This window comes from Phycodurus eques, chromosome 4 (genome assembly GCF_024500275.1).
Source record: "Phycodurus eques isolate BA_2022a chromosome 4, UOR_Pequ_1.1, whole genome shotgun sequence".
NCBI classification, from domain to species: domain Eukaryota; kingdom Metazoa; phylum Chordata; class Actinopteri; order Syngnathiformes; family Syngnathidae; genus Phycodurus; species Phycodurus eques.
The window spans coordinates 20,017,924-20,038,576 of NC_084528.1; the positions used below are offsets into that span (position 1 = coordinate 20,017,924).

At 44.2% G+C, this 20,653-nt stretch overlaps 1 protein-coding gene across 1 annotated transcript in view; it reads right to left on the reverse strand.

The window, feature by feature from the left end:
- Positions 1–18,050, reverse strand: part of LOC133401938 (glutamate receptor ionotropic, NMDA 2D) — a gene marked incomplete at its 5' end in the record, with an annotated part of 59,527 nt that extends 41,477 nt beyond the window's left edge. Inside the window, 5 exons of the mRNA XM_061675469.1 lie at positions 7,449–7,563; positions 8,507–8,835; positions 12,354–12,620; positions 17,439–17,645; positions 17,946–18,050. Coding sequence (XP_061531453.1) covers positions 7,449–7,563; positions 8,507–8,835; positions 12,354–12,620; positions 17,439–17,645; positions 17,946–18,050 — 1,023 coding nt within the window. The remainder of the gene's footprint in view (positions 1–7,448; positions 7,564–8,506; positions 8,836–12,353; positions 12,621–17,438; positions 17,646–17,945) is intronic.
- Positions 18,051–20,653: the final 2,603 nt, after the last annotated feature.

A 20,653-nucleotide genomic window follows, 5' to 3' on the forward strand; every position in this document is an offset into this window, starting at 1 on the left:
TAAGTGATTTTTAAGAAACTTAGATGTGTAATGTACATATAACATGATGTATGAGTGAACTGAATGGTAGTTAGTGTTTTTTTTAACCTAAAATAAATGGTAATTGCTAGCGCGCTAAAGCTAATCGCGTATGCTAACCTTTAACAAATGCAGATTATGTTGTCTCAAAATCTGCACAGTTTATACCATACACTCAGTACCAACATATGCACTCAGTACCAACATATGCAGTTTAATTGATGTCCATCCCTCAGAAATGCGAATAAAATGCATGTTAGTAGTTAGATAAATAAATATCAATAGGATAATTGATTTTAAAAAGATTCTTACTTTAGATAATGATTCATTAAAAACGTCCATCCATCCATCCATTTTCTGAGCCGCTTCTCCTCACTAGGGACGCAGGCGTGCCTGAGCCAATCCCAGCTATCATCGGGCAGGAGGCAGGGTACACCCCGAACTGGTCGCCAGCCAATCACAGGGCACATACAAACAAACAACCATTCACACTCACAGTCACACCTACGGGCAATTTAGAGTCTCCAATTAATGCATGTTTTTTTGGGGATGTGGCCCGGAGAAAACCCACGCAGGCACGGGGAGAACGTGCAAACTCCAGACAGGCGGGGCATCGAGCTCCGGATCTCAGAACTGTGAGGCAGACGCTCTAACCAGTCGTCCATCGTGCCGCCTCATTAAAAACGTATCACACATGAAAGTTAAATAGAAATTGTACCTAAATAAATGTTGAAAAACAAACAGTTCTTAAAGATTACATGCAAGTGTATTGAACATAAAAGTTAAATACAAGTGACCTGTACTTATAGAGTAATGCTTTTGCATACCGCTATAGGGAGCCTGCATACTACTAGTGGTGCTCATACAACACTTTGAGAATCACTGCTCCACAGTATTCCAACACCAAATTACATTTAGCTCTTGAGATCCACTCTTTTACTGTTTGTAAAGCCCGATTGTATGATTTGAGTCATTGGTAGCAATGGAACTGCATTAAACACCAAGAAGTGAGGCTGAATACTTTGTCCTACTCACTACACTGAACAGTGTAAAATACATAAATACCATAAATGTGGAGAGCTCGCAAAAAAGTGATTTTACTTCAATTAGTCCACCTCTTAGCACCACACACTATTGACTTGAGTGAAGCAAGTCCAGTAAAACTCTGGCTCTAATTTGGGTTCATGCTTCCAGTGAGAATCAGTGTGTGTAATGTAAAGCATTCAGCTCCACTAGAAAAGAGTTTAAATCTTTTTTTAAACAGCCTATTGTGTGATGTGGGTGCAATGCTAAATTGTTCTTGAATAACTTTCACTTTAACTCAGACTGTATTTGAGTGTTGGATAGGGCTGATTGCCAGCTGTAATCAGCTCAAGAATCTGCTCTCTGACAGCCAGTGTAAATGCGTTGAATTCCGCTGAACCACTGTGCGTTGGTGTGCTAAGAAAATTAGTGTGGTTGAGGTGGCTGAGCGGCAGGAAAAAATCTCCATCCTTGTCAATTTGCCTCGGTTTGACGGATATATTTTTATGCCTGCGGGTGCTGGTCTGCTCTAAATGCATATTCACCACAGACCTCGGTTTAAGATTCATTGACGCTTTGAGACTGCATTGTTTTATTTGCTCTATTGGTTTGAAGATGTATGCATCTGAAATTTGCATTCTTGTTTGGCTTTGTGTTGTCATATGCTCCTGTGTGTGGAATGTTAAAGCTATGGAAAGTACCGTATGTTCTGCATGTTCACCTGATAATAAAAGTTACCTTAAGCGTTGTGACAACCGTGACTAAAGCGACAATGCAAAAAAAAGGGCTGTACTTACGTACAGTAGGCACATACATAACAATACATGAATATAGTGAGGACGGAGTTTACAGTGGCTGCCTAAGCCGGTTGAGAAAAGCCTGGCAGCTTTGCGCAGATTGTCTGTAAGTCAAACACTGACGGCAAGAGGAAGAGGCGGCTGCTACACTGACAGCTTGCCACTTCGACCACAGCCGTGTAACAGGCATTGAATCAAAGCACAGCCAGCACAAAAATATTTGCATTCTCAACTCTTATAAAGGAAACACGGACAGAAAAAGAACATCCATGAATACAATGGATAGGTATAATTAGTCTATTAATTAATCATTGAGAATTCCTGGAATTGTGTTGAGTCGATTCTTGGTTGAACGCATCTTGATGTGATTGATGCAAAAATTTGGCTGCAACCAACAAAGGTGCTGTGCGATTGTGGCTCTCCTTTCCTACATGCGAAGGCATGACACGAAATAAGTATACTGTAAAAAAGGTCACTAAAAGGTCCCCTTACATCAGAATCCATTATTTTCATTGAGCCACTCCTTAGTATGGCGGCGTGAGAACAACTTCCGGGGCGCTTTTTATGTTTCGCGGAGTGAGGAGCTAGGAACGTTTCAATTAAGAGACCTTAGCGTCCTCAATTAACATAGCATGCACCCCTATGACGAACAGAAGTATTGGATTGCGTTTTCCCTTGACACGGGTCACCAGGGCCCCCCTCCTGAGCCAGGCCAGGATTTGGGGCTCGAAGGCGAGCGCCTGGTGGCCGGCCGGGCCTGCACCCATGGGGCCCGACTGAGCACAGCCCGAAAGGGTAACGTGGGTCCCCCTTCCCATGGGCCCATCACCTGCGGAAGGGGCCACAAGGGTCGGGTGCATTGTGAGCTGGGCGGTGACCGAAGGCAGGGACCTTGGCGATCCGATCCCCGGCTACAGAAGCTAGCTCTAGGGACGTGGAACGTCACCTCTCTGGGAGGGAAGGAGCCCGAGCTGGTGTGCGAGGTCGAGAAGTTCCGACTAGATATAGTCGGGCTCACCTCCATACACAGCTTGGGCTCTGGTACCAGTCCTCTCGAGAGGGGTTGGACGCTCTTCCACTCTGGAGTTGCCTACGGTGAGAGGTGCTGAGCAGGTGTGGGTATACTTATTGCCCCCCGGCTCGGCGCCTGTACATTGGGGTTCACTCCGTTGGACGAGAGGGTAGCCTCCCTCCGCCTTCGGGTGGGGGGACGGGTCCCGAATGTTGTTTGTGCCTATGCACCAAACAGCAGTTCAGAGTACCCACCCTTTTTGGAGTCGTTGGAGGGGGTGCTGGAGAGCGCTCCCGCTGGTGACTCCATCGTTTTGCTGGGGGATTCAATGCTCACGTGGGCAATGACAGTGAGACCTGGAAGAGCGTGATTGGGAGGAACGGCCCCCCCGATCAGAACCTGAGCGGTGTTCTGTTATTGGACTTCTCTGCTCATCACGGATTGTCCATAACGAACACCATGTTCAAACATAAGGGTGTTCACACGTGCACTTGGCACCAGGACACCCGAGGTTGCAGTTCGATGATCGACTTTGTGGTCGTGTCATCGGATGCCGCATGTCTTAGACACTCGGGTGAAGAGAGGTGCGGCGCTCTCAACTGATCACCACCTGGTGGTGAGTTGGCTCTGATGGTAGGGGAAGATGCCAGTCCGACCTGGCAGGGCCAAACGTATTCTGAGGGTCTCCTGGGAACGTCTGGCAGAATCCCCTGTCAGAAGGCGTTTCAACTCCCACCTCCGGCAGATCTTCACCCACGTCTCGGGGGAGGCGGGGGGCATTGACTCCGAGTGGACCATGTTCTGAGCCTCCATTGCTGACCCTGCTGACCGGAGCTGTGGCCGTAAGGTAGTCTGTGCCTGTCGTGGCGGAAATCCTCGAACTCGTTGGTGGACACCAGCGGTGAAGGATGCCGTCAAGCTGAAGGAGTCCTATCGGGCCTTTTTGGCCTGTGCGACACCTGAGGCAGCTGATGGGTACCGGCTGGCCAAGCGGAATGCAGCTTTGGTGGTTGCTGAGACAAAAACTCGGACGTGGGAGGAGTTTGGTGAGGCCATGAAGAACGATTTTCGAATGGCTTCGAGGAAATTCTGGTCCACCATCCGGCGTCCCACCGGGAGAAGACCCCGAGGACGACCCAGGACACGCTGGAGAGACTATGTCTCTCAGCTGGCCTGGGATCCCCTCAGAAGAGCTGGAGGAAGTGGCTATGGAGAGGGAAGTCTGGGCTTCCCTGCTGAGGCTGCTGGCCCCGCGACCCGACTTCGGATAAGGGGAGGAAAATGGATTGATGGATGGCATGTTTTTAGAATTTGTGAGAAAGCCAAAGTAAAATCGGCGAAAAATCATACAAAACTGGGTAGAGTAAGTAAACCCCTCACAGAAGGGCCTGAACTGAGCTCTTAAGACATTATACGATATATCCACGATTATTCTTGAAATAAATATATATATTTGTATATAAGGGGAAGAAAATGGATGGATGGATGGTGTGTAAAAAAACTTGATACTACTGATATCATTACATAACCTAGGCTATAAGTAGGCTACCATGCAACAAGTGCTGCCTTGAAAAACAACTACCAATTAATTGATTCTTAATTTTCCCTGTTGTCAAACATTTTTTCAGGAATGTCAAACCTTTTTTCAGGAATTCTATAATGCTGAAGGTTTTCTGTTTTGTGTATGAGAATTAGTAGATCTTGGGCTGTGTTTTTTTTTTTAACAGGCGACCGTGAATGTTCATTAATGTTGTGTTAAAATCATGGAGCATCTGTGCACTTTTCCCATAGCTTCACACAGCCTGGCCGAGGCCTGACAACCTTCAGTGCAGCATTTCAGCAGCCGAGCCCGGGTGCTCCTGGGCTTTAGGTAATGGTGCAGTCATTGTAAAGCGAACATTAAATATTCAGGGAGCGCCAACAGCGTGGATGTGCATAGTAGGCAGATACGGGGTCTTATCCTCTTTTTGTATATTTGTGTGCAGGAGGATTCTAGAAATGAGGGGAGTGCGCATACAGATTGTGCTCTCATTTGTGTGCACGCATATGGGTGTCTATGTCAACGCTCTATTCGTGTGTGTGTGTGTGTGTGTGTGTGTGTGTGTGTGTGTATTTGTGTGGGCGGATACGGTACCCTTGGTTTGAGTCGGAGGACATACGAAGGAGCATCTAATTGAAAGGGATTTCAGAGATATGGCAAGAGTCAGCAGGTGACTGCATGCAGTGACTCTGGTGGGCTGTTCAGACGAGCGGGGCGCTGAGAACCTCCAAATGTGTTTATTTGTGCTCGTACGACTATATACTGTACGGTAGAGTCTACGGTTCCTCTTGTTAGAATGATGTTTGTAATCATGTAAATGGCGGCGTGAGGGTATTGACAAAATGTGAATTACTCTTTTTTTTTGTCACGACCAGTGTAAAAATATTTGTTGGCCTTCATACTGGAAAAGAAACAATGACAAGATTTTGTAAAAGAAACCTCAGCTATGTAGAACATCCACAATATGCCAGGCGAAACGTACACAATCTATATGCATAGATGCTCAGCAGCCACTACAATTTTCTCTAAATTTGACATGTAAGAACTGAGAGTGCAGGCAACAAATGAGAACAATCAGTGTCTATTGATCAAAGCAGCTTTCTTTCATTTCTTTCAAAATGAACCTTGAAATAAATGTGTGAGTATATATTTATGACTACAAGGCTGTAATTTGTTTCTTATCGATTAAAGAAAAGGTGTCTTTTGTACCAGAATACAACTCTTGCATATACTCGTATGCCACATTGCAACGCTTACTTGATGACTGTAATCATTCTTACACTACCAACAGGATGAACATGACAACATTTGGAAGGTAAATTATTTGTCAGCACCTGAGGACAGCCATTTAATTATTTTGCTGAAGCTAACGCTACTCATGTTTTCGACTCTTGCACCAGTAATGTATTTCTTTTAATTCTCTCAGAGGATGTAAAATGTGCGAAACTTTAAAATCGCAACGCCTCAAAGGTCGTAAAATAGACACACAAAAACGTCAGAGCATCATCATGCATGAAGTTGAATGCTACCTCAATGTACTTCACTACAGAGCTTGGTTCAACCACCATTAAAGACCGTGTAAATTCAGAAATTAGTTTCTACATACATTATAAATGTTTGAAGAAAATTGCTGAAAACATGCGAAGACTGAGAACTATGTAGTACTCAATTGTGGAGATATTGCATTGAACTGTTTTTCACCATTTCAGCTTTTTGAATCTTTTTTGGGTGTGGCTAAAGCGGTGACCAGTGACGGACACAGGCCCAGGAGTCGCCCCACACTATATAAGAACTTGAGCACATTCATTAGTAAGCTAACTATGTCTACACCCGGAAAATGCATCTTTCCTTTGGATAGTCCACTAGCGTGGCCGCTTAAGAGTTCCTTGTTGTTGGCTGTGAGCGTACGTACATCATGCAGGTAAAAGTGGAAGTGCGAGGAGGACAGAATTTGTTTTGTTTTTTTTAAATGTCAAGGACGTGACAGCCACTGTGTGGACTGGGGCTTTGGGCTGGCATGGTCGCTTTAGCGCGCCTTGTTGTCGTAATAGTGTTATCATACTGCAGGTACTGTGTTATTGTTGTTATATTACACAGTACAACTTAACTTGTTTTTTTTTAACTTGTGACAGTTAAAAAAGGTGACTTTTATTATTGCACCCTGCTCATTTATTATTGAAGATAAAAGATTAACAGGTAAAATAGTATTTTGTCATACTTGTACGGCTGTTAAGAAGATTAAAACCTTTAAAATTGCCCTCACAGTTAATCAATGTTTTATGGCATCAGTTTGGCCTTGGAATGAACTAAATCAATTTCTAAATTAAATTTGCAAACATTGGAGGTCAACCAGTGTCCCTACACATATTGGAACAAACCTTTCTAGGTTTCGCTGTCCAAAATGATCAAAACGTGAAGTTTTCTGACAGCCCAAGTGCAGATACAGCGAGACCGCAGTCGAAAGATGCAGCCAGTATCTCTCTCCCACCTCGGGCACTTGGAGGAATATTGAACTTTATGTGAACATAAACCCCTGTGACCTTTCCGATCCTCACTGTCAGGTTTATGTTTCTACGTGCCAGTGCTGCATGCACAGATTTGTTCTTCCAGCATGTAAGGAAATAAACACACAAGAACATCAGCACAAATTCTCCTTTGACTGCTTTTATCCCCTCGTAGTTACAACAGCACACGAATGCAGAAATTCATTACAACTAAAGCTCTTCTCATTCTTTCTTCCTGACTCGAGAAACAGTACAGACCCTGTCAAGTGAATTTAGAGATTTGTTTCTAAATACGTTAGGCTGTACATCTGTGATGATAATTGCTGAAAATGTGTGAAGACAGTATTTAATTGTGGTGATAAAACGTTAAACTGTTTTTCACCATTTCTGTATTATGTTTTTGGCAATCACTAAAACTGGTGCCCAGTGACCAGGAAGAGCCCCCCTTGAGCTAAAACAACTGAAGTGATTTTACACACACAGACACACACACACAGAGACACACACACACACGCACGCACGCGTAGGAAAAAAAACCGATGACATGTCCTTACATCTTCCCATCCTCTCCCAGGTGTCCAGGATATGACATCTAGGAATGGATTGCCTAGGTAGCCGTCAGCGTCAAAGGAGTAATCTCGGCCACCGAGCGTGATGTTGCTGAAGTACCTGAGTGGAGATACATGGAGGAGACAGAAAGAGACGGTAACATTTTAAAAGCAAACATATCCTTTCTGATGGCTGTCAGACTTCATTTGGTGATTAGATCTACGCTCAAATAATCAGATGCACTGTGTTGTGAGGATTTGGACTGTGAAGCGACGAATAAATTCTTTTGTCTGATAATCCCACTGGACAGACGTTTTCATTGTCTGTTCATGTCAACTCGTCTGCTTGGGAGCTGCACAGTGGAGTGGCAGCATGTAGTTGCAGACAGTGAACAGCAGATAGCAGTGCGAATAAAAATGGCAACCAGCGTATCATCTGTTAACTGGACGTGGTTCATAAGTAAATGAGAGCAATCCATTAATCATTTCCCTTTAATTGCCACACTTTCACTGTGATTCATTTACAAATGTCACAGCATATCAAATAATGAATTTCATCTTTGCCTCCTTTTCCTACCTAATCTAGCAACACAATGTGGTGTTTGCAGTATATATAAGGAGCTAGAATGATTGGCATTAAAAGTGAACAGAGTTGATAAGCACGAGCACTTGGGCTACCTGTTAGAGTGCACTGCTGTCTGTTTGCACAGGCTATGAAGAATATATTAAAGGGGGTCATTAATATACATGAGACATGGTCTGCTTGCTACAGATGCTGGGGTAATTTTGCCAACCTGCAACCATACACAGAAACAACATCTATTTTGCATGGATGGTAGCCAGCTCCAAAATTCAGATATCCTCTCAGTGCCCGCACTGACTCTCTAGTCCAGCGACTCCACCCATATTCCCTCCAGCTTCTCCTGGAACCCCACCAACTAATTTCCCTGCATTCACTTTATTCTCTCTCAATTCCTTTGCCGTCCTTTTTCAATTTTTCTGTCTGCACCCTGCCTGTTGTCTCTTACTTCCAACCCAACCTTCTCCTGGCCTGCTTCCCTCACCTCATCCTGCCCCGCATTCTCTGGGTCTGATTGGCATCCGTCATGCAGTTGGTGACAAAGTTCGGCCCGCCCGTTGTCCCGTAATCCTTGCGCATGGCCACGGCCCCGTGCGTCAGCACCGACACTCCCCGCGCAATCCTCCGGCGGGGTTCATCCCTCCATCCCTGGGGCCGCACGGCAAACAGAGCCCTCGGCAGGCTCTCCATGCCTAAACCTGAGAGCGCTGGCCCAACGGCGAACCACATGTGTGAGGCTCCGGCCTGACCGGCGGCCCAGGCTGCTCGGAAGACCAGCTCGGCCTCCTCTTGGGAGCAGTACAGCAAGCGGACCTGCAGGACAGCAGGAAAGTGGGGAGGGATCAGGGAGGGGGGGAGACACAGACACACACACGCACACACACACACACACACCACACACACACACATACAAGCTAGTGAGATAAGGAGGGGACAGGGGAGACATGGAGAGAGACAGGGTTGGAGAGGTAAGGGAGAAAGATAGAGCTGGAGCAGAGGTGCACCTGAACAGGAGGCGAGGAGGAGCTGGGATAGGCAAGGCCATATTGAGAGATAACAAAGGTGCCGGGTGAGAAAAGGAGGAGAGACAGCGGTAAAGTGATGTGATAAGGCTCAAGCGAGACTGAATGGAAGGAACTAATCGGAGATGGGAAAACAAGTCATTCCTTGGAGAATGGAAATGAGGAGAAGGATTGTGGGAAAGGATAAGCAAAAGATGACATACTTGAGTCAAATTGCGGCCTAGTGAGATAAAGGATATTTGCGTAAGAGATCATGTTGGGAATGCTATGAATAAGAAGACAGAAGGAAGGCATCAGTGGAAAAAAAGCATCAGCAATATCACTGGAGCTCTAGATGGACAGGGGGTGGGGGTGGTGGATTGACCAAAGGGGATCTGTAAAGGGTTAGAAGGAGGAGATAGACTAAAAGCGCATTTTGAGAATTCCACCTTCATTGAATTTTTAACTGCAATGGCTTGGCAAAACAATCATGCCTGCATGCTAATAAAGTAATGAATTAAGCAAGTGATGAGACCGACAGGGGAGGAGGAGGATATTCACCGAAATACAGAACGGCAGACTACATTAAGCGTGGAAGGAGATAATCTGTGTTATAAGCACACACGGAAAGTGGAGAAAGAGAGAAGCACACAACGGCGAGCGAGAGAAATACTGACGAGGCAGAAGCTGCAGAAGGAATGGAACAAAAGATATATTTTAAGAAATTCAAGTAAAAATTGATCCAGAGATGAGGCCATTTACAATGTAGAGGACATTATCATAAAATGCACGTATCAAGGAGTGGAAGAGCGGGGAGAGAGGGGGAAGCATGTAATGCAAACTCACACAGCATCACTAAACGATCACAAGCGTTTATTAGCCCTTTCACTGGAGAACATCTCAAAGAAAAGCTGGAGCTCCATGGAGGTAACAAGCCGCAGGCAGTGTGTGTTATATTAATGGTGGCACTAGCAGAGTGCGGCCTTGGAAATACAAAACACATGCCCTTCACAATCACGCATACAAACACACTCTGCTGCTGCGGCCATGCCGGGACATTAGCAGTGACATTGAGACCCTGACCGAAGGCATGCTGCAAGAGGGACGGCGGACCAGGCACCAGTAATAAAGAAAGGACACACAGATACGTGTTGACATGGAGGTATACAGGGCAGCAGGGGAGGAATGTGAACTTGTCTCCGGGCAAAGAACCGCATAAGGGAGTAAAGAATAAGGAGACAAAAGATGTGTGTAATTTTAAGGAGCAGTACGGGGTTAAAGCGGGAGTTTAAGGAGAATGAATGGAGGGAAGATGGAGGCAGGTGTATAAAAGGTGGACCATAAGTTAGAAAGTGAGAGGTTTGAGAGCAACGAGGCAGTTGGGAGCAGGCATACAAGAAGAGAATGAGGTACAAGTCAAAACCATGAGTCTTTCCGGTCAAGGTTAGTGCTCAGCCAGATGGTTTTCGCGAAAAATTACTTCTCAGCAATGACCGCACTTATTTTCTGTTCAACAAAGAGTCCCTCACCCAGACCGTATACATATTTTAAAACATTGAATTAGCACACGCAAGATGATGTCGCATCTATTTAAACTCGACATGATCTCTGGAGAATTGATTAGCAAATCAAATGAAGCATTAAACATTGTATTACATTTACAACTGGGCTATTTTCCACTTATATGCATCTCACTGTTGGTGTGCACCATTTAAAAAATGTCCTGCAGCAGCACACTCCATAAACATGCATCATGAAAATGCAAATTTGTACATCCATACAGCCATTGCAAAAGACAAACTCAAAATACCGTATGTCTGTAATTTAATAATTATGATGCATCACTTTTTGTACAAAATCCTTTAACAGTCTCTCAAGAATAGCAATCTTCGTTTTCAGGCTGAAACCATTAAATATTATTTATGTATTTATTTTCTTTATTAAAGCATGTACCAAGTACATTTTTACTTTTTCTAGTACTTGGTCAGCCTAGTTTATAAAATGTGTCTAGCCAATTCCATCATCGTCATGTAAACCATCAGATCATTGTAGCATTTGAGAAGACGTGACTACAAATGACAAAAATAATAATGTGTGCTGAGCTGTGGATACTGCAGTATTATACTCCAATTTTTTTAAACAGCATTCGATAGGTGATAGCTAGCTGCAATATCTATATAGATCAATAGATAGCTAGACAGACAGACAGACCAGTTTTCCGCATGTGCTGTCTCAAGTTTTAAACGCAATCATATGCAGGCTGGGCAGATGCTGTACATCCCATTCCCACGCACTCGGGATTAATTAAATCTAAGAAGACATGGCTTTTATGCACTTTCTGTTTTAGCTATAGCTTTCGTTGCCCTACTTCGAAATCTGTGTGTCTCTCTTCCACTAACACTTCCAACTCCATCACGTCAAGCTTCATTTTGCACTCATGGTACTCTCCCAGATGTTCCATGGTGAAAACCATCAAAGCTACCTAAAACGCAAAACCATCTTTTAAACCTGGCGCTAACAGCACTCACAATCTGTTAGACTAAGTGTATTAGAGTAAGCAATTTAGTGCCTGCCATTTGGGATCTTAGTAAAAGATCGCAATATCAGTAGATCACATGCAACATGTCTATCAACAGTGCACAAACTCTCTTCGAGTAAACACTTGGCAATTAGGCACCCGCTATTTGGGATCTTAGTAAATTAGGTCTTACATGTATCATAAATTAGTAGAAAGAGAAACATTGAAGATCACAGTATTATCAAAGCGTGTCTCATGTCAAACTGTACACCTACAACTTTTTGCATAAAAATAAAATAGATACAGATCGCAGAATATGCTGATAAAATCTCTCTGCGGGTTTACATAAAGGCATGTTAATCTTAAATCACAATGTTGTACGTTTTAGGCAAGGATTACAATTATTGTCTTGTCAAACTGAATTTTGTATTAGTTTAAAAAAAATCCATTCCAACTCCATGATTGTTTGAATTTCTTTGTCCCCAATTATTTAGCTTCTAACGGGGGACGAGGGAAAAACCTGTGTTAAATCTTTAGCACCATGTTCATAATATAATAATTCTTGATGCAAGAATGACTTATTATTTTTTGTTGCGCTATTGAACAGTGATGTTGGATGTCGAGGGGAGAGCAGAACGGAGGGATAGAGGAGAGAGGGGGGAGAGAGAGCGAGTGATGCGGAGGGACCGAGGGAGAGACCAAGAAGGAAGGAAAAAGCCGGGAGGCCGCCTGTCACCGAGGCCCCACCCCACTTTCAGTGATACTCGCTGCACTTCCTCCCCCATTTTCCCCCTCGCTCCCCCCTGTCTCACCTGCGCCTCGTTCTCCTTCAGCAGCCTGCGCGTGCGCGCACCCCCGGGATCGTCAGTTACGTTCAGGATGACCACGCTCTTCTTTTCCCAGCCGATGAATGAGCCGTCCGTCAGGCCCTCCACCACCGACAGGAAATCCTGGTAGCCATGGTGACGCGTGGACACCACAGAGAAGGAGGTCCAGTCGTACTCCTCCAGCACCTCAAATATGACCTCCAGTTGGAGGACCGTAGAGGAGCTGAACTGGAGAAAGATGGAACCTGATTCCTGATTTGGGGGAAGACATCAGCAGACTAGGTTAAAAAAAAAAAAAAAATCGCAAAAGAAACCAAAAAGTCACACCGTGGTATAAAACTGTGGCTAAAACACCGCCATTACGCACGAGAATACCTCTTTAAAGAGTTTTAACTCTCTTGACTAAAGGGATTTATTTATGCACAACACTGAGGCATCGCAGGGCTTGAAGTTTTAATGGAGCTTGTGCAGCTGCAGGGCTAAAACATCTTGGATTGTCGCATGGATTCCTGTAAAGTCCAGATGGGAGTGTTGCTAAAAAAGTATGTTCACAACAGGAAGGAGGGGGAGCAGGATGACACAAGGCGACGACGTGTCTTTCAAGGAAGTTCATCAAAAGTGCTGGAATTGAATTCACTTGCAAAATGCGAATGCAGGCTTTAACAGAAAGCCTTTGAGAAATTATTTTATATCCTTCAGATCCAGCTTACGGTACATGTACCTGTACGCTTTGTCCTCACTAGTACAATTCAGCTCACTAGTAGAATGACTAGAGCGCACTAGTGGAACAACTGTCTTACTACTGCTTTCCGCTAATGTATGACATTTCTGCACATTAGTAGGACAAATTTGGCATACAAGTAGGACAACTACATATTACTTGTGTGGCAAAACTGCACTAGTTGGCATCTGTGCGCTACTAGTACTTATAGAGAAGCACTAGATAACTTCATTTGCATAGCACCTTTAAAACCCATTTAAAAAATTGCTTTGGCAGACAGCATATAGTGTACATATATGTTAACTAGTAGTACTAGTAGCAAATACTTGTCAACTAGTGCACAGTTTTGTTTCACATGTACAGTAGTTGTCCTACAAGTGTCATGAACCTGTTTTTCTGTGGGCTGAACTGTTTCTGTTTTTTTTCCAGTCTCCTGCGCTGGAGAGATGGAAGCAAGCTGCCGGAATATTGTTTATGTCATGGGTGTGTGTTCTGGTTGTTGTCTTCCCCCTGTCTCATACACACCTGCTCCTGAGAGCATCTTCCCCACCTGTGCCTCGTTTACCCTAATTACCCCATGCATTTAACCTCGTGTCTCATTCTTTCTGGTCGCCAGTTCATTGTACCATGCTGTCACGTTCCAGCATTCCTTGTTTCCACGTCACCGACTCATAGTAAGCATAGACCCTGTTCTGATAATTGACCTTGCCTTTTTTTGCGGATTGCCTGTCTGTGTACCGACCTCTGCCCGTTTATTAAACCTCTCTTTTTGAAACTGTCCATTTGAAGTGGAGTCGTGCATTTTGGGTCCTGTCCTTTGTTCCGTTCATGACAGATTACACTTTTTCATTGGTCCAAATTCAGTCGTATGCTTTTTCTCCCCCACATTTTCGCCTCTTTTCTCTGTTTCCCATGTAAATAATTTCGTTTTCCTATATTTAGCAGAGATGGGGGTACTCGAGTCAATTGACTTGACTTGAGTTGTCTCGAGTTGCCAGTTTTATGACTTGCGACTTGCTTGCCAAATACTGTCTTTCAGTATTTGATTTGTATTTTGATTTGATTTCTGTATTTGATTTGACTTTGACTTGGTAGCCAAGAGACTTGACTTGAATTTGACTTGAACTACATGACTTGACAAGTCATCTCGTTTAGAGTTGGAAATCTGCATTTTAATTGAGAGTTTGCCTTGTTTTGGGGGGGTCATTCCCGCCAACCAGGCAACACGGTCTGCATTGTTGCGCACTTGCCAGTGTGACGTAAGCACCTGCATGGACAATGATGTGAGGAGCTCCAAAGATGATACAATTTGGGTTTGAGGATTGTGTTGTCGATGAAGTCTGTAAAAAGAGGATGGGAACCATCATAGCTTCCAACTCTCACTTTAAAGACACAATAAGAACAACGTCGAACTTCATCTGTCACTACAAAACTCACAAAGACAGGTAAGCTAATTTAACAGTTTAGCTAGCTGGTCAAAGCTGGTCAAACAACTCGTTTGGGACGATTAAAAATAAAAATGATGTCGAAACCTTTCGTCACAATTCATAGCCACGCAAAAGTCTCTCTTTTATTCTCTGTCTCTCATGCACGCTAGAGCAGAAAGTAGCGCCTAAAATATAATGCCAACCGCAGAATACAAAAGAAGTGAAGCGGCATTACTAGCGTTGTGGAGATTAAAAAAAAAAAATTCAAACATTTTTAAAAAAGGTACGGCAACGTTTGCGGGCATGACGAAAGAGTCAGCGCTAGAAGATGCCAGGTGGTTACAGGTCTGCTGTATGGGATCACACTTAGGATTTGAGACTAGCTTGTGACTTGCGCATACTGTATGTGACTTACTCCCGTCTTTGATATTTCGTACTCAGTGTTTATTCTTGTGTAGTCTGGATCCGTTGTCTTGTGGGGTGTCTTCAGTCTCATGTCTACGTCGGTGCAGTTTAAAAACTATATCTTTGTTAGCTCTACTTCTCATTGTCCTTTCTTGTGTAGTTAGGGCTTCTTTTTTGCACTTTTTGATGTTATCATATATCTTACTTTCTCCTGTTGAGCTGAGTTTTTTGTTATCCCTTATTGCTGCAGTACCGTTATATTTATTTTCATTTTAGTCCTTTAGTTTTAGCTCCCATCGTGTTTCGACTGGACACCCACCATCCTTAGTTTATTCAATTGTTTTCTCGTGTCAACCTTTTGCTGACGTAGTTTTTCATTTGTATTTTATTCCTTGCTCATGTTGTCATGTTCCCTTTTTGTGTGGCTCTGCTTTGGGGTTCAATATTTTGAGTACTTGTCTGTCATAACTAGTATGCCAACGTTGTCCTACGAGTGAAGACAAATAGTGCACTAGTACATGCACCTTAAGATGGATATTAAGGATAGTGAAGCAATTTGAGTATACTTTCAATTTCCTTAATAGCAATGTTTTTTGAGCAAAAAAAATACATTACCAGTAAAGGTAAAGGCACTAGTACATACACCTTAAGCTGGATATCAAGGGCATCAAATACATGCTGAAACGGCTTTCTGGAATGCTGTAAAATGGACGTTAAGATGGATATCAAGGATATGGAATACTGTAACTGCTCAAATTGTGTTCGATCGGCCTTCTTCTCACTCTAGTTTTCTTTTAGTGGTTAGAAGCAAGTGACACATCAGCGCGAACAGTCACGTATGCTCGACGCCTTCCTCCCACCCGGAACATCACAGACGGTGTGACAGGCTCACTTGGTGCCATTTACAGATCAAACACAGGCGACTTGCTGCAAGCTTGACCTTCAGGTTCTCCCTCGCGCCCCCAAAGCCAGCGCTTTCCCAAACCTTTGTCATCTTCACTGAGGGCATACACAACATTGTGACATTCCAAGTCGGCGCGGTTATGTAATGTGCTGTCCCTTTCTTTTGCTGTTGTTTGTACTGTCAAATCACAGTGCCTTACTTTACAACAGACAGCTGACCAAGTTATGACAAATAAGGTTATATATTGGTTTGGTTTGTGTTTGTTGGTTAGTTACTTGGCGGGAAAACTACTTAATTGATTAGTCCAACAAGGAAGAATCCATAGAATTTTGGTACAGAGCAAGGATTTAAAAAGATAAATATTTGTAAACGTTTGACTGTTTGATTCATTACATGCAAATGGAACAAAGCCCAACAAAGTAATAATAGCACCGTGCGGATATTTGTAACATATTAATTAATTATCTTAAAGTCCCTGTAAAGTGAAAATAAATGTCTTTTAAATTTGCAACACCACAGATAATGTTTTTGAATTATTGAGAAAACTGCCAGGTATATAAAATGAGGTTTCAAAATCATGAAAAATCAAGCCGTTGTCTCTCCTCTCAGTCAGCTTTCAACAGTTAGCTAGCAAATACCACTGCAATTACCTTGAAAAATTGATCTTATTTCGTCTAGCATCTCACACATAACTACATGTTGAGGCAACAAAAATATATCCGCTGAAAGCCTCCGGTGATAAAGTTTAAAGTCTTAAAGTTAGACTTTGTCTCAGAAGCCAAAGGTTTAGACCAACAAATTGTCAATGTGCCGGCCAGCATGTCAAAGGACACACCCTCGTTGCGAAGACGCAGACCGGTCTGCCAGATTGGCAAACATGCTGTGAGCCTTGCGCTTTTATGAAAATCAAGATACGCCGGTTCTTGTGCTCAGACGCAGTTGTCCAGTCCACAAAAATGGAGCACTTCATCTCCACAACCTAGTACTAAAAAGTTCTCGGCCTTTACATGTTTTCAGCAATTATCTTCAAACATTTATAATGTACTGCATTTACAAACATATCTCTGAATCCACTTGTTGAGGCTGGTTCTTTGTTTAGGAAAATGCCACCAAAAAACATGGAAAAAGCTAAATGGAAGCACAAATGCTTAAGTCAACCATTTGGTATGTTCTGAACTAAATTTGTCAGCTGAGGTTGCAAAAAAAAAAAGCCAAAGAAGCAAAACACGCAGAGGTAATCCTTACACATGCATGACAGCAATTATTACGGAATTGTTTTTTGGTGATGTCAGAAGCATATTTTACTCTCAAATTGTTGTCAAATTACAAACTGCGCTACTTCTGGGGCTTTCTCCTTTCGAGGTTCCACTATATAGCCTGGTTATTACCAACGGACAAGTAAAAAAATAAATAAATAGGTGATTCACAATTTTTTCCCCTCCAGTTTCTGATTATCACCTAGATGGTTCTATACTTCCCTGCACTGTTTCCTTTAGCCCGCCCCTCCCCCCCTCCCCACGCGCGCACACACACACACACACACACACACACACACACACACACACACGATCATCTCCTCCTCACCCACCCAATCACAACCTCCCCCCTCCTACCTGTGGCATTCTCCCCAGCCCCGCTCCCCCTCCTACTGCCACTATGGGCAGTCCCGTTTGCGCCGACACAAACTCCAGCATGGGGGCCAGAGGACCCCAGGCCGTGCGCGGGGGCCTCTCCTCTTCGTAAACCAGACCCTGCAGGGGCCGAGCAGCCAGCAGCTCACACAGCTGGGACAGCACCGTCTTAGGGCTGCTGTCGTTCACCTTCAGAATGGAGGGCAGGAAGTGATGTGAGAGAGGAGAACACAGGGGGACAAAAAGAGTTACCAGGCGAAATCAGCGTGTCTTGACTTTGTGTTACAGATATGGAAGGTGTATATAATATGCATGAGGTGAACAATACGGGATTTTGTCAAAGAGACAACTTGCTCATTCTGAAAAGCCTGCAGCACCGCGCTCCCATTCAGCTCGTATAATGAATGGTATTGCACAATGGCCAGTCATTGTCATCCCCTCCCTTCAAGTGAGGCTGAATGAGCAGAGAGTAGAGTCGCATTCTCCAACCTGTAGCCAGATGACGTTTGCAGAGCCCCACTGGGTGACCACGCTCTCCCCCAGGGAACCGTACACTCTGCCGAAACCGGGATAGAGCACCCGTCCCCCGGGTCCGGCCACCGCTGCCTCCGCCTGCACTGTTGCGCCGGCGTGGATCACGGCGATGTTAAAGTTCATCATTGCTCCCGCGTCGCGCTCCCGCGGGCTGGGGCGCAGCAGCAGGTGGGGGGAGGCATTCGCCGGACCTCTCCACTCTGCTAGGACCAATAGGAGAAAGAGGGTGGGTATGGCGACCATGGCAACCTGCCGAGGGGGGAGGCAGATATGTATGGCCCAAAGAGAGGGTGCCTGAAAGAAAGAAAAGTCGGTCGGGGAGAAGAAGAAACAAGGGAGATTGAGTTAGTCTGAAATGCTTTTTCCTCCAATATCCACTATAGAGGACATTAAATCAGATCAATAGAGGAAAATAATGAGAAGAAGGTCGCTGAGAGAAAGACAGACAGGAAGCGAGGTGGGTAGGAAGGGCGACTGAGATTTCACTCAGGTAAGACTTGAAAATAGGTGCAAAACATCAGAAGCACTAACCTACATTTACAATCTAATATTTATTCTGTGAAATTGTATTGATTTATTCCCCACATTCTTAATTTAGTTTTTCTCTTGACTCCACTTCTTTCATTTTTTTTTTTTGTCCAATCATACTTCAGCCTAGGCGGCATGGTGGACAACTGGTTAGAGCGTCAGCCTCACAGTTCTGAGGACCCTGGTTCAATCCCCGGCCCCGCATGTGTGGAGTTTGCATGTTCTCCCCGTGCCTGCGTGGGTTTTCTCCGGGCACTCCGGTTTCCTCCCACATCCCAAAAACATGCATGAATTGGAGACTCTAATTTGTCCGTAGGTGTGAATGTGGTTGTTTGTTTGTATGTGCCCTGCGATTGGCTGGCAACCAGTTCAGGGTGTACCCCGCCTCCTGCCCGATGATAGCTGGCATAGGCTCCAGCACGCCCGCGACCCTATTGAGGAGAAGCGGCTCAGAAAATGGATGGATGGATGGATACTTCAGCCTATAAGTGTTGCCACGTCAATCCAATCTGCTTAGGGCCCTCAGAAACAGTAGTGCTGGCCAATGTAACTCAAACTCTGTTAGCAATGGGACCGTTTCTTTTTACTAATCAGATTTTGAATTCATCCTCATTGTGCCAGAATGCTGGCCCCAAATGACAATACTGTCAGCATTTTTACATCCATTGCTCGGTTGGTTAGAGTCAAATTTGTTACCCAATTTCGACTGACACGTCTGTAGAGATCTGTACACATGAATACATTTTATAATCAGTATATCTGATGATTACGGTGTATTTGCAAAATGTATGGTTTTTTCATTTAAATACAAGTAGATAAATACTAATGGTGAACTGCTCTGGATGATGTTGCGTTAGTGAAGTATTGATAGTTTCTATAATTGTGACTTGAATCGGGTAATCATTATTGAAGGCACAGGTTCCAAATGCAAGACCCGCCACTGGCGCAAACACATGATGGGGAATATGGCCCACATATGGGAAGAGGGACACTGGAGAGAGGGAAGCGAGATAGAGAGGGGAAAAGATTAAATTGTTGCTATTTAGGTTTCAGGTTGCAAAGGAACAATATGAGAAGATGGGAAAATAGAAGCGGACATTTCAAGGGAAGCAGGGCAAGAGAGTTAATAGATGGCAGAGGCAAAGATGGGGGCGGAGTTAGTCATTGTGCTGCATGAATAATAACAACAATTAAGATCACTTTTAAGACACTCACCCTCACAGCTGCAAGCATGCTCAGGCGTGCGTGTGTTGGAATGCACACACAAAATGAATACATGGCTACAACATGCCCGTAGAGCTGCTTAATGATCCTGAGATGTGAGGGTTAATACGGTGCACGTACACACAAGATAATGACTATCGGGGAAATAGCGGGGTTAAAACACATTGCGTCGTATTCAATTTACTTGGGATGCCAACTGCCCTGCCTCCATTTCTCCATTTCCTACCCACTTTCTCCTGAAACAGCCCCATCTCCCCATTTCCATCACTCCCCCCTCCACCAAACACAATTGCACTGATTAACAAGGGCCGCGACAGCATTGATATTCCCCTAAAAGTGACTCTCCCTCGTTGTGCCCTTCCTCTTCTCTATGATTGTCGCTCCATCTTCATCCAACTCTCCCCTCTTCTTGCCTCAGTCTGATTATTCTTTTAACATCATCGGTCTTTTAGGTGGGAAGAGGAAAATGAGAACACAGCTAAAATACAGCAAATATGACCCCAGATGGAGCAAGGATGCGGTCGAGGAGAGGAGGGAACAAAAAAATGAAGCATGGTGAGGGACCTAATGTGAGGTTAGATGCATGAAAAAGGGTATTGATTACTTGGGCGGCATGTACGTGTTCCGCCTAAATAAATAAGCAGCCAAACCTCCTGTTTTGAGTGACGGGGCTGCATGTGTACTGTATGTGTGTGTGCGCAGTAGTGGAGTCCCACTAAAAGAAGGGGAGTGTGTGAGGCACATAAGAAAAAGACATTGAGGTGTGTCGAAATGTGAATGAAGGAGGGACGTGAGGAAAAAAAACGGGTATATATTTATTTTATTTTATTTTATTTTTTTTAGTGCTCGGTAAGGCGTGGAGGATGTGCCAGGAACTGTGGGAAGAACAGCAGCAGAAATATGATACATCG